Source organism: Erythrolamprus reginae, chromosome 7, assembly GCF_031021105.1.
Source record: "Erythrolamprus reginae isolate rEryReg1 chromosome 7, rEryReg1.hap1, whole genome shotgun sequence".
NCBI lineage: Eukaryota > Metazoa > Chordata > Lepidosauria > Squamata > Dipsadidae > Erythrolamprus > Erythrolamprus reginae.
This window is the reverse complement of record NC_091956.1, coordinates 73,672,383-73,687,296: the sequence shown is the minus strand read 5'-3', so window position 1 is coordinate 73,687,296 and position 14,914 is coordinate 73,672,383. Positions and strand designations below refer to the sequence as shown.

Below are 14,914 nucleotides of genomic sequence, written 5' to 3'. Positions count from 1 at the left end.
AATGCTACTAGCACAATTTAAACTTTTTCTAGTAAATGCCTAAATTTTCAGACATGTAATACAAGACCGCTGGAACAAAATAAATAATAACAACAATAACAATATAAAAACAGCAGAATACTGTAGAAGTTATTCTAGAAGATTGGAGAAGATGACTGTGTCCAAAGCAAGCATAGGTAATACACCAATGGTTTGGGTGCAATCTCAAAACAACTGAACCATCACTTGATCATCATCAGCATTGACAAATTCGCCATCAATCAATTTACTCAGAACAGCTTCCATTCTGTGACAATATCAAATATACACCATCAAACATACACATCTGCCTATCCCAGGTCCTTGGAAAAGACTTGATAGGTAGACAAAAATGCCAAATCCAGTCTTAACATCTGACTTTGTAATGAACCATAAAATATAAAAAATAATAGAAAATTAATTAGCTAAATTTCTCTGGGACTTTAAAATTCAAACAGGCAAGCATCTCCCATATAACACCTGAGACTTAACAACTGTTGATATAAAAGATAGTGGACAAGGCAATACCAGGAGACAGCTGAATAGAAGAGAGAAAAAACTAGAGAAGATAGCAAAATACAAAGAGCAGCAAAGAGAAATAGAACGACTGTGGCAAAAGCAAGAAAAGATAGCACCAGTAGTAACAGGCATTTTGGATGCAATCCCAAAAGCATCACTTGAACATCGCTGGCTATGACAAATTCACTATCAGTCAATTGCAAAATGCAAATTTACTCAGAACAGCTTACATGCTGCATGGCAATACATCTAACACCATCATCCACATCTGCCTATCCCAAGTCCTTGGAAATGCCAAATCCAGGGTGAACATCTGGCTGATCGTGTGATGAACCGTAATAAAGAATTAGACAAAGAAATGGACAACAGCCAGACTATCAGCAAGATTTAATAGCTGCATTAAAACTCATGGGAAAGTCCAGGAAATCTATAATACATGACAAATGGCATTTATTTTCCATGAATTAGGCCCTGGGAAAGCAGTATCTTGAAATCCCATAGCAGCCCCGTTATTCACTATATATCATCCTTGTGTATTCCACTGAGTAACACTAAAATAAACTTAAACATGTCATTTCCCTTCTAAGAAGTATCAATAGATAGACTTTGCTTAATGCACACACTTCTAAAGGTTTTCCCATTTGAGTTTATTTATTTTTCTATCACCCTTGGCAGGGAAATAAGAATGTAGCTTCCTCTTCTTCCTACATTCGCATATGCCACATCTCTTATGTAGACAAAGAAAATGAAAATTCTAATTTCTTCCTAATTGCAAAATGCATCCAGCTCTTATGATACCATAGAATATACTTAAGTGCATGGGAAACACATAAGAAAACAAGTGTCTTTTCTTTTTATAGCCTACAGCCATGTCCCCAGATCTCGGGAGCAATATCTTAAAACATTCAAGAGAATTGCTTGTTTATTAATTATTGTTTAACCAAATTACCAGGTTATACTATTATACTATTATTATACTATTTACCGGTAAGCATAGTTCCCTCTAAGCTGAGCAGTGAGCAATCGCTCACTTAAAAATCATCATCAGCTCAGAGTTTTCCAAACCTGCCCAGAAGCCGAGAGGGAAATTTTATTATTATTTCTGTGCCGCCCAGTCCCGAAGGGACTGCCGCTCAGACACTATACTTTTCCGCCCACCCCCCAAAAAAATTAGAGAGAACACTGCAGGTAAGTATATTATGGGTTGGATGTCAGAAGCACTTCTATCCTTAAGTTATACTATTCATTGAGTACTTCTACCTGAAAACCTGAAGCAAAACACTTTTTAGCTGATAATCTGTGCTTGTGATATCCTATCCATAAATATAAGAAATAATGGATGCCTTCAAAATATATTAGAACTACAATTCCCAGAATTAACAGCAGCCAGGAAGATTTTAACTTCTGATGAATGCAACCACCATAATTCTAAGTGAGCACACTTGAAAGCAGCAGGTCCTGTGTCTTCTAAAGCAAAATAGGATTTGTGCCATCAAGATATCATCATTCCTTATTATACACATTATCATTCCTTATAATAAAACATAGTACAGTATTCAGCGAGCATCCTTTACATTAATTTTATCATGTTCCTGACAAAGCCGTGATGGCACAGTGGTTAGAATGCAATATTGCAAGCTAATTCTGCTCGCATTGCCAGAAGTTCGATTCCTTAAATCCTGACCAGTTCAAGTTGTCTCAGCCTTCCATCCCTCTGGGGTTGGTAAAATGAAGACCCAGATTGTTGGGGGCAATATGCTGATTCTGTAAACCGCTTAGAGAGGGTTGTAAAAGCACTATGAAACGGTATATAAATCTAAATGCTATTGCTATCAGGGAACTATGTTGGTTCTGTAAACTGTTTAGAGAAGGCTAAAAAAAAAACACTATGAAGTAGTACATAATAAGTCTAAGTACTAATTGCTATTGTTGTAACTGCATTAACTTTGTCTTTAGAGGTGTTTTTTTTCCAAAAGCAAATTTTATACAAATAATCTCTTTCAAATCCATGCAGTTAACCTATAACAATTAATTTAGTGATTGTTCAAAGATACAGCACCATTTTGAAAAAAACCCTGACTTATAACTATTTTTTACACTTACAACCATTGCAGCAGCCGCATGGTTGTTTATCAAAATTCAGATTTTGCAACTGACTCATATTTATGACAGTTGCACTGTCCCAGGTCATCTGATCTCTTTTTACAGCCTTCTGACAAGCAAAGTCAATGAGGAGGCCAGATTCACCGAACAACCGTGTTACTAACAACAACAGTGATTCACTTGCAAGTGTGTGCAAGAAAGAGCATAAAATAGGGCAAAATTCATTTACCGCATAACACTTTCTCACTTAGCAACATAAATTTGGGCTCATTTGTGGTCGTAAGTAGAGGACTACTTACAAATACTTTAAATAAACATATAGTTTAGTTAAGATACCTATGAGAATGTACATAAATGGGACAAGATTCCTTTTTTAGAATACTTTTACATTTCCTTTGTTTTCTTTAGTCTGTGGACATGTGTCGCACAAAATTAAGAAAATACTACTCCTTTTAAGATAGAGTAACAAATGCACCCACAAAAGACTTTAAAATATTCACTGGAAATCACTCTTATTTTAGTTGTGTTCCTACATACAAATTAAGACAGGAGATTAGGCATAGTATTTTTACCAATTCATAATGGACATGCTATTTATAAACCATAATGGGCACAAAATATGGTAACTTGTATAATTGCCCGTAGCAACTGATTATCTATAAGTCATTAGTTGAACAAGCATTAATGCAGTTGATTCCCAGAAATCAATATACTGTAGCAAGAAATGACATTAGTATAATACGGGAAAATGCAATTAAGTATTTATAAACAAAGTAGTGTTTGAAATGCAGCACTTCATCAGTTTTGCTTTATAGTTTCTATCTATTCCTGAAAAATATTAGAAAAGGTCTATTGAAAAATAGTGAGGGGAAACTACTCTTTTCACGAGCATTTCAAAGTTACTTAAGATCTGAATTTGATATTTTACCAGTTTCTAAAATAAGAACATCAGTCTCATTACTTCATAACCGAGAATTTAAAATGAAACTCTTAATTCACTTTCTACTTAACATTTGCATCGGACTTAGAGGCTAAGCAAAATATTACAGCCCCAACAGAGAAACTAAACAACATGAATGTAAAATTGATTTTCCTCTTTAAAAGGCATTTAGGAAATAACCCAAACACTCCAGCTCTTCTAAAATCTACTTCAAACTATCTCACAGTAGACAAAGGGAGAAATTATTAGTCTTTATTCTAAATTCACTTCTGCTTTTTAAAACTGGTGGTAGGTGTACTGAAACCAATCTATTTTCATACTAGTGTCTACAAAATGTATATATGAATAAGAAGTCATATTATTAAAACCTTCTTCACTGAGAAAAAATCTGAAGCATACTTTTACAGAAAAAAATAAAATATTTCCTGTTAAAGTAACTTCTTCCTCAACCTATATAAAAAGAAATGTTTCTCTTATCTTTCCACTCAAGGCTTATAGTCAGCTTTTTCATTTTGATACCCTTCAGAGTTGTTAGACAATCATTCCTATAACTGTCAAAACCATTGTTTTAATGCTTAGGAATTATAATAGTAGCAAACCAAGGTACTATAAATGTAAGATAGGAGAAATAGGGAGATGCTTACAGAATGTTTCCAATTGCACAAAACTGAGATTGCACAAAACTCATTTGCTTCATCAAGATCATCATTGCTGCATGTTAAACTAATGCAGCAAAGAGGGTTGCTTTACCTTGCTGTACATGGCTGAAACAAAGGTCAACTTTGCATGCAACATGCATTGTTGCTCATAAAGGCAGAAAAGGCATTGTGAAACAAAAGACCATTTGGTTTTAATCATATATAATTAACTGATGGCATAATATAATTTGGAATAATATTTATTTATATGCTGCATGAAAATATAATACACGATTAATTTAGATGATGCAAACTATGCTAATCATATTATAGTAATAAACTTTCAGCTACTATGCTGTCCTTGTCTGCACACAGATTTTGGATAAACAATAATTTGGCATAATACATAATATTAAACTTATTTTAGCCACTTTGCTTACAATACAGAAAACACGATCTTAATTTTATTTAAAGCTAACACCCTCCTTTGCTTTTCCAAACAGCAGTAACTAATAATGCCGTAATTTAAAACATCAGTATAAATAGAATGTAGCAATACTCTGAAATTAATTTAAAAAATGAGTGATTACAACTAAACATAAAAGCATGCAAGTTTTAAATATACCACCTTCAGTTTAGATAAAACAAATGAATATACACTTCATCAATTAAAAGCTAAACCAGAAAACAAACATACTAAGTTTTCAAGTACCTGGAACTTGCAGTCAAGATCATAGCAAGAGTTACACCTTTCATAAGATTAAATGACATAAGCACACAAACACCAATTCACACAAATCTACTTTAAAAGAGTAAGAAATGGTCTCAGTAAGAATGGTCACACATATTTCTATCACAGATATTTAAGTCCCAAGACAAGGGTTTATTTTATCTGAGGAGTTGATGGAACAATCATGCTTTGCAAATGGTCACTGTGGGATTAAGAAATTGAAATAAATTCCCCAAATGCATTATTTCCATGCCAGACCCTCTTCTGCTGGTATCTTTCTGGTAGCCATGGAAGGAATCATATGTAGAGAAGTTCTCCCAAACCTGAGGCCTTAAACTAGGGGTCCCCAAACTTGGCAACTTTTAAGATTAACTCCCAGAATTTGGGGAGTTAAAGTTGCCATGTCTGAAGACCTCTGCCTTAAGCTATACAGTGTTCCCTCGATTTTCGCGGGTGATGCATTCCGAGACCGCCCGCGAAAGTTGAATTTCCGCGAAGTAGAGATGCGGAAGTAAATACACTATTTTTGGCTATGAACAATATCACAAGCCATCCCTTAACACTTTAAATTTCCCATTCCCTTAGCAACCATTTAGATTATTACTCACCATGTTTCTTTATTAAAGTTTATTTAAAAAAATATTTATTAAAGGTGGACGAAGGTTTGGTGATGACATATGACATCATCGGGCAGGAAAAACCGTGGTACAGTATAGGGGGGGGGAAACGCAAAGTATTTTTTAATTAATATTTTTGAAAAACCGTGGTATAGACTTTTCCCAAAGTTCGAACCCGCAAAATTCGAGGGAACACTGTATTGCCATATGGGCCCTCCATCTACCATGTGAACTCTTGCAGCAGCTGGGGATGAGTCACGTTATACCTTTCACATCTGGGCAGCACTAGGAAAGTTCTTTTAGTGCTTAGAAATAAACTCTTTTCAAATTAAATTAGAAGACATGATTACGGAAAACCATAATCATGAATACTGCATTATTTATGGACATGTGGAACTACACACAGAATATAGACAAAATGCAAACATAGTTCGCTGTTAAAGAAAACATACCTGCAACTATTAAAAACTATTGAATGAAAACCACCCACCTTCTATTTAAGAATTTTTCCAAAAGTTTGACTTTTAAAACAATTAAAATACACTGAGTATCCTCGCAATTTAACTGGCTATATTCCCTCACTTTAACAGGGATGGGAGGGTAGGAGAAATCGGTATTACATTGTAACAAGAAAAAAATATATCTTTATAAACATATCCTGATACAATGTTCCTTATAAAGAAGTGGGGCTTTAAAACACCTTAAAAGCTCATGAGATCTGCTGACAGCAATGTTCCCTTATGGAAGCAGTACTGCCCTCCTACCTCAATGGACTTATCCTACAAAATTATCAGGTGCAATGGATTTTTGAAATTTTGCAGAAGCTCCTTCACTGTTTTACTTTGAAATTACAGCAAAATAAGAGCCTGCAGTGTTGCTGATATCCGGTTAAGACGAACGTGGGTGAATTGTTTTCCAGCCACAACCACCACCACCTTTATATCTTAGGCCACCATGACTTTGCAGAACAATGTGGAGGAAAACACTGGCAGTGTATGGAAATTATTTGTTTTTCCAGAGACACATAATTCCCCACCCCCCCTCTTAAGGGGAAGAATGATCTTATTCCAGTGTTTTTCAACCAGTGTGCCGTGGCACACTAGTGTGCCGTGAGACATGGTCAAGTGTACCGCGAAGCTCAGAGAGAGAAAGAAAACAAGAGAGAGAGAAAGAAAGAAAGAAAAAGAGAAAGCAAGCAAGAGAGAGAGAAAGCAAACAAGAGAGAAAGACAGAGAAAGAAAGCAAGAGAGAGAGAGAAAGCAAGAGAGAGAGAAAGAGAATATGAGAGAAAGAAAGCAAGAGAGAGAGAGAGAAAGAGAGGGAGGGAAGGTGGGAGAGAGAAAGACATAGAGGGCGGTAGGGAGGGAGAGAGAAATAGAGCAAAAAAGAGGAAAGAAGGAAGAGAGAAAGAAAGAGGGATGGAGAAAGAAAAAAAGAGGAAGGGAGAGAAAGAGGGAGGGAGAAATAGAGCGAAAGGAAGAGAGAATTTTTTGTCCAAACCTTTTTTAGCCCCCCCCCCCATGTGCCCCATGATTTTGTAAATGTAAAAAATGTGCTGCGGCTCACAAAAGGTTGAAAATCACTGTCTTATTCTATAGGTGCTACAACCCCCCCCCCTCTCACACACACATCCCTTCTTCTATTTTACCTCTTTACAGATGTTCCCCTCACCTTAGCAGGCATCAGGAGCTCCCCTTCTTCTGCTTGCCACAGCTCCACCACATTGGGAATAGGATCAATCGCTAGATTTTGAGGGGTGGGGGTGGTAGAGGATAGGGAAAAAAGAGGCAGAAACTTCCAATCAGTGTCAAATCACTTCTAACCAGGGGGAACGGTGGCAACCTGGACAGTTTATAAAAGAAAAAAAAAGAAGGCGAGCGCCTCAGTGTTCTAAGAGCGGCCCTTTCAGAGCGGCCTTTCAGAACATGTGGCCGGGCTTTGTTTTGTTCGGGGCTCGAGGGCGAATGAGGCGCTTCCATATTGAACAGCCGCCGCCGCCGCTGCTGCTGCAGACACCACGCGCGAAAGGGAAAGGGGGAGTGTGTGAAGAGGCCAAAAAGGCGCGTGTTTGCTTTCCTTTTTTTCCTTAAAACAGCAAAGTCGCGAGGGGGGGCGGCGGGAGAGATCTCAGCAGCCCCCCTCAAGTCCGAACAAACCCCCCTCCCCTTGCTTCTATTGAGGGAGAGAAGCCCGGGCGAGGGATGGCGTCCGTCGTCGTTCTCTCAGCCACGCGAACACCCAGCAGTAGCAGCAACAACAGCAGCAGCGTGTTGCCCGAGCAGGGCGGGAAGAGAGGGGGCGGCGGCGGCGGCGTCCACACGTTCACAGCGACGGTTTGCCTTCCTCACCCCCCACCCGCCGCTTTATTTATTGATCTGCCACACGCGCGTGCAAAGGAGCGTCCGTTTTGTGTTTTTTTCCAATTGTGTGTGTGTGTGTGTGTGTGTGTGTGTGAAGCAATTTTGTGTGTGTGTGTGTGTGTGTGAAGGAAGGAAGGGGAACTGGCTTTTTTTTTTTTAAATCTCTCCCCCACCTTTCTGGGCGCCCGCCGCCAGAGTCGTTGCTGCACAAAGGGGAGACGTAAAATACCTCAGAGTCCGTTTTCGCCCTTGTCAGACCGCCCTCCCCCCCCCCTCACACACCACATACATACACGCGCGCGCGCCAGCTTCCCCGCCCGCTGCAAGCTCGAGTTATTTCGCCAGGCTTTTTTTATTCCCCCCCCTTTTTTTTTTACCTTGGCCCTGCGCTCCTCCCAGACGGAAGCCAGGCAAAAGGACCTGAAAGACGCCGAGTAGGAGGTTGACGGCCGTGGCGACGCGGCAGTAGCTGCCCTGAGACGGGTAGCGCAGCCCCGCCATGCTGCTGGCTGAGGCGGCTGCTTTCCTGTCTTGCCCGAGCTGGCTGGCTGGCGGAGCTACAGCTGTGGCAGTGGCGGCAGCATTGGCCTCCTCCTCCTCAGCCTCCTCCTCCCCTTCCCCCGCTTCAGGCGCGTGTGCGGCAGAGATAGAGAAGGCAGCGCGGCGCAGGGCGGTGGAGCAGGGAGGAATCGGCTTTCCTTCCCCTCCCCTCTTCCTCGCTGGGGCTCCGCCCGGAGGCGGTGGCTCGGCTGCTTGTTACCGCCGCCCAGAGCACATGGAAGGCAGGCCGAGCGAGAGACACCGACGGCCTTCCTCGGCGGGCAAAGGCCCCGCTGACTCCCTTTTATATTCAGGCCGTCAGCGCTCTTGGCTCAAAAAGGTTGAGGGCCGGTCCGCCAAGTCATTCTAAGCTGCAGAAATAAGCCGTCGGCCCTCGGTTCTGCATTAGGCGCTGCGGGCCTTCCCCCCCTTCCTCTTCACCCCCACACCTGTTCAAGGTCTTTGGCAGAAGCGTTCACTGCTGAAGTGGGGTGATTGCCTTGAACTAGACGACCTCCAAGGACCTTTCTGACCTCCCCTTTTTTTAAAAAAATGATCTCCTTCAACCATTTCATCTATAAAGTGGGGATATGTGTGCATTTAAATTGGTTTTGTGGTTTTTAATTGGATTTCGATGTACATTTGTCTTTTTTATACAGTGGTACCTCTACCTACAAACGCCTCTACTTAGGAACTTTTCTGGATAAGAACCGGGTGTTCAAGAATTTTTTTTGCCTCTTCTCAAGAACCATTTTCCATTTGCAAACTTGAGCCTCTGAAACTGGAAAAGGCAGGGAGAAGCCTCCGTGGAGCCTCTCTAGGAATCTCCTGGGAGGAAACGGGGCAGGAAAAGGCGGGGAGAAGCTTCTGTGGGGCCTCTCTAGGAATCTCCTGGGAGGAAACGGGGCAGGAAAAGGCGGGGAGAAGCTTCTGTGGGGCCTCTCTAGGAACCTCCTGGGAGGAAACGGGGCAGGAAAAGGCGGGAAGAAGCTTCTGTGGGGCCTCTCTAGGAATCTCCTGGGAGGAAACAGCCTCCACCCTCCCTGTGGTTTCCTCAATCACATGCATTATTTGCTTCTACATTGATTCCTATTGGAAAAATTGCTTCTTCTCACAAACTTTTCTACTTAAGAACCTGGTCATGGAACAAATTAAGTTCGTAAGTAGAGGTAGCACTGTATTTATAATCTACCCTCGTAGATTTCTTACACACTTATTATTATTATTATTATTATTATTATTATTATTATTATTATTAATTAGACTTGTATGCCGCCCCTCTCCAAGGACTCGGAGCAGCTCACAACATTGTATTTATTCTGTTGTAAGCCGCCCTGAGTCAGTTGGGAAGGGCGGCATAGAAATGTAAGTAAGTAGTAAGTAAGTACATACATACATGCATACATACCTGTCTTTCAAGGCGGTAATATCATATGCTGATGAATGACCCAAAGACTAATATCACTATTTTGAGTTTTTCTCTGCACTCTCCACTTGAAACAAAAATCCAATTCATGATAGAGTGGAATTTTAATGTGAGAAGTTAAGATGCAGAATTTTAGAAAAGATAAGCTTAGGTTCCTGCAACATTTAAGTCACAACCCCTGGTTTAGTACATTTTTTAACGATCTAGCAATTGTGTATCCAATATACTTCCTTTCATATACAGTAAAATAACATACAAGTATGTAAGAAGCCACTGCACATCAAAAGCTTGTATCATTTAAAGGGCTACATAACTGTTTTTAATCAGTATGTTTGCAAAGAATAACAGAGTAACCAGATGGTAACCAGCTCCAGATAATATATTACTTCTCTTTATTTGGAAGAGCAAGTGCATGGGTGAGTTATTTTGAATCTATGTTCTATATAAAATACATTTTCCATAATTTATAATCTAGTTTTGTGCCACTATTGGCTATACTATAGGGGTTTTTTTGAATGAAGATAGGTTTCTTTGAGTTCAAAGACATAATGTAGCATTTTACTTGTAGGTAAAATATCATAATTTACTTGTATGTAATGTAATTCCAGAATTAGAAAACTAGGAAATAAGGGCTTGTAGCCTAAAATAATTTGCTTAAGTATTACAGTATTCTCATAAAATTAATCTTTACAGCCATTAAGTGGGAACCTGCACAAACATTTGTATACGTATACAAATATAAGAGTACAAGTAATACGTCCCCATTAGCTCAATGAAAGTTGCCATTTAGTACATTAGTAAAGGCATGCTTTAAGGGCAATAGTCTTGGTAGCAACAGTTTGGCAGCTGGTACATGATTGCCAGTTTCATGTGGGATAAGTAAGGACACTTTAGCTTGGTATTATGAAGATGTCAAAGAATATAATAATAAATTCTTTGCTTCAAAGGAAAGGAAATAAACTATGCAGATAGTGATCCATTTTTCAAGAGTAGTTAGAAATAATTATTGTGTTGCCTCTTGATGGTATTGTTATTAGACTTAACATCTCTTCTTTAAAGTAATGTTGGAAAGTATTACTTCAAATGAATAATAGAAGCTTAGAACCAACTTCCAATGGAGGTAATAGGTCAGTCATCAGTAACTGAGCTTGGGATAAACATAACAAAAATATTTTTTTTAAAAAAAGTAATAAACATAATTCCAAAAACTCCAAAGGACAAACTCAATTGACCAATAGATCTATCCTTGCAATTTATATTGACTGGTTCCTAATATGATTCGATTACTTATTTGTACCCGACTAACATTAAGTGTTGTGCCTTATGATTCTTGACAAATGTATCTTTTTTTCTATGTACACTGAGAGCATGTGCACCAAGACAAATTCCTTGTGTGTCCAATGCACACTTGGCCAATAAAATTCTATTCTATTCAGTTCTGTTCTATTCTATATATTCTGCCATCAGTTTTCTATGTTTCTATTTTTCTTTCCAGGAAGCTGAAGATAGCTTACATGTTTGTTTATACTGACAACAGAAACCTGAGAGGCATGTTGCGCTGGCAATGTCAGCTAGAGAGGAGCTTCCATAGATGAAGATGGACTCCTAACCTATCATTAGCTGTCATATATTATTACTACAAGTAGTCCTCAATTTACAACTAATCACTTAGTGGCCGAAGTTAGTCCCCCCCCAAAGGGAGAAAAAACAATTGCTGCCAACCTGCCTTCCATTGAGGACCTGTATACTGCACGAGTCAAAAAGAGGGTGGTGAAAATATTTACTAGCTCATCACATCCTGGACACAAATTGTTTCAACTCCTACCCTCAAAACGTTGCTACAGAGCACTGCACACCAAGACAACTAGACACAGGAACAGTTTTTTCCCGAATGACATCACTCTGCTAAACAAACAATTCCCTCAACGCTGTCAAACTTTTTACTAAGTCTGCATTTCTGTTTCTACTAGTTTATTCTCATCATCCTTTTCCTCCCTCTTAGAACTGTATGACTGTAACGTGTTGCTTGTATCCTAAGATTTTTATTAATATTGTTTCTTCATTGCTTATTTGACCCCTATGACAATCATTAAGTGTTGTATCAAATGATTCTTGACAAATGTATATTTTTCTTTTATGTACAGTAAGAGCATATGCACCAAGACAAATTACTTGTGTGTCCAATCATATTTGGCCAATAAAGAATTCTGTTCTATTCTATTCTTTATGGCCCAAATTTGAAGTTCCAAGTATCGGGCCGTCTCTGCAACCACAAAACCAAACTTCAGACATTGGCAACACGGCTGCATTTACGGCTGTTTTTAGAATCCCACAGTTACATGACCACATTTTATTATGGCTTTGCCAAATACCAGAATTTCCAGTTTTTGGCAAACCACTTCCATGGTAAACCGTTGGTTTATTTAACAAATATGGTGTTTGCTTAACAATTGGTCGGTATGCAAAGGCCCTGATCTACTGCCACAGCAGGAGCTGGAGCTCAGCTGCCAAAACACCCCAGTGCCTCAGATGACAGAGCTTGAACTTCACAAAGTTCAAAAATAGTCCGTATTGAAGCCAAGGAAAGTAGAAACCAGCAGTCAGGAAGGGAGAATTGAGTAGCCATGTCCATCCAGTCTGAGGACCGAGTGGAATCTGGGTCCTAGGAGAGTAGATCGGTCGTCATTCTGAGTGGATGAGGACAACCCATTCTGAATGCTGCCTCCACCCATTCTCTTAATGATTCATGTTATTAAAGCAGCATATTTTCAATGTGATATTTAAAAGAGTGGCCTTTTTTTGGTCAGGCTTTCATAGCTGTTTTAATTAATAGCGGGAAGTGCTCGGCTCACACTTGTACTTCTGATTCATTTTTAAAATATGCATTGCTCTGTAAATTACTTTCATTAGATTAAAAAAAAATTGCACCAAAACCTATGTCCCATCAGGTCTCTCAATTTCATATCATAGAACACAGCATGTCTAGTAATACAGTAAGCAAAAAGATCTCTCTATTTTTGTGATAGCAAGTCATCTAATTAGAATTCACATTTTTATTATACCAGGTGCATTTAAGAGATAATAATAATAATAATAATAATTATTATTATTATTAATATTTATTAGATTTGTATGCCGCCCCTCTCCGAAGACTCGGGGCGGCTCACAACATTAATAAAAACAGTATAACAATGGAACAAATCTAATAATAAAATATATAAAAACCTCAACAATTAAAAACCATACAGCACATACACATAAAACATGAAATATAATAAGCCTGGGGGAGATGTCTTAGTTCCCCCATGCCTGGCGATATAGGTGGGTCTTAAGTAACTTGCGAAAGACAAGGAGGGTGGGGGCTGTTCTAATCTCCGGGGGGAGTTGATTCCAGAGGGCCGGGGCCACCACAGAGAAGGCTCTTCCCCTGGGGCCCGGCAAACAACATTGTTTGGTCGACAGGACCCAGAGAAGGCCAACTCTGTGGGACCTTATCGGCCGCTGGGATTCGTGCGGTAGAAGGCGGTTCCGGACGTATTCTGGTCCAATGCCATGTAGGGCTTTAAAGGTCATTACCAACACTTAATCCAAAGGTATTTTTTTAAGGCAACTGGATTTTCTGCTTTTCATCCGAGAAGCTTCTTCTGTTGTTGTTTTTTTTTGGGGGGGAGAGGAACTCCAGTTGCCTTCTAGGGGAAAAAAAACCTTTAGGACAACCATGACCTGGATGTCTAAAAATCTCCATAGACATTTAAGAGATAAAAAATTAAAAATTTCATAAAATGTTTTTACAATGAACTCCAAGCTATTTAAATGAAGTAATGTTTTATAAGTCATATTCCTAACAAATGAAAATAAAACATGCATGCTCAGACAACAAATTAAAATAAAACATGCATGCTAAGACATACAAAACTGCAAGGATAAGATAAATACAAAGAATATGCATTTTTGTTCTTGAAAGTCTGGAAAGCACTGCCAACAATTATCTTGGTATTTTCTGACTCCCTGAACAAGAGGATGAATTTTCAAACTGGTACCATGATACACTGCCCAAATTTGGATTTCCTTCATGTTGAAAAAAAACATAGGCAGTTTCAGCTTCCAAGAATGTGGGTTTCTATCCAGTTGTGTGGGAGATTAGGTTGAAAACCAGGCAGGATTATTAGAAGATAAGAGATGAATACTGTGGGATATAAAGTGCTATGAGATCAGCATAGGACAGAACCCATTCTGAACAAAAGAGTATCTTACAGTCACTGCCAGAAATGGGAAATTGGAAGAAAACCTTAACTCATGATTATTAATTATTTAATTTGGTAATTTGGAAATTGCTTAATTTCCTACTCCTGGAAAATAGGTATGCATACAACTATGCATACATTTTTGTGGAGGAGCTTCATAGAGCTATTCTAGAGATATTACAGCCCTTTTCTAATCTAGTCTTCTGGAACAGTGTTTTTCAACCAGTGTGCCGCGGCACCATGGTCAAGTATGCCACCAAGCTCAGCAAGAGAGAGAAAGAGATAGAGAGAAAGAAAGCAAGAGATAAAGAGAGAGAAAGAGAGAAAGAAAGCAAGAGAGAAAGAGAAAGCAAGAGAGAGAGGGAGAAAGAAAGGCAGGGAAGGAGGGAGAGATAGAAAGAGAGCAAAAAGGAGGAAGGAAGGGAGAAAGAAAGAGGGATGGAGAGGGAAAGGAAGAGAGAGAGAAAGAGGGAGAGAAATAGATCGAAAGGGAGGAAAAGAGAGAGAGAGATACATTTTTTGTCCAAACTTTTTTTAGCCCCCCCGCTCAATGTGCCCCATGATTTTGTATATGTAAAAAATGTGCCGCAGCTCAAAAAAGGTTGAAAATCACTGTTCTGGAGGATGCTATGGAAGAACACATTGCTCACAGGCTACTAAGTTGGAGCATCAGATTTTTGCAGTGTTCTCTCTGTACAAGGAAAATTTAAAAACAACTCCGTGCCCAAAACTGCTTTCTAATTCATCATCTCCAATACAACATATATTTGGAATCATTC

The 14,914-nt window shown here is 39.2% G+C and overlaps 1 protein-coding gene across 7 annotated transcripts in view; it reads right to left on the bottom strand.

Moving 5' to 3' along the window:
* TMEM131L (transmembrane 131 like) overlaps positions 1 to 8,744 on the bottom strand; it is an 84,620-nt gene extending 75,876 nt beyond the window's left edge. For 6 of the 7 annotated variants that reach the window (XM_070757835.1, XM_070757836.1, XM_070757837.1 and 3 more), the window contains exons 1-2: positions 8,303 to 8,741; positions 7,237 to 7,307 (exon numbers count right to left, since the gene is read on the bottom strand). In XM_070757835.1, the coding sequence (XP_070613936.1) occupies positions 7,237 to 7,307; positions 8,303 to 8,426 (195 nt within the window). In that variant the 5' untranslated portion in view covers positions 8,427 to 8,741. Of the gene's footprint in view, positions 1 to 7,236; positions 7,308 to 8,302 lie in introns of all 7 variants that reach the window. The other variant, XM_070757833.1, reaches the window with a different exon arrangement.
* Between the last annotated feature and the right edge of the window lie 6,170 nt (positions 8,745 to 14,914).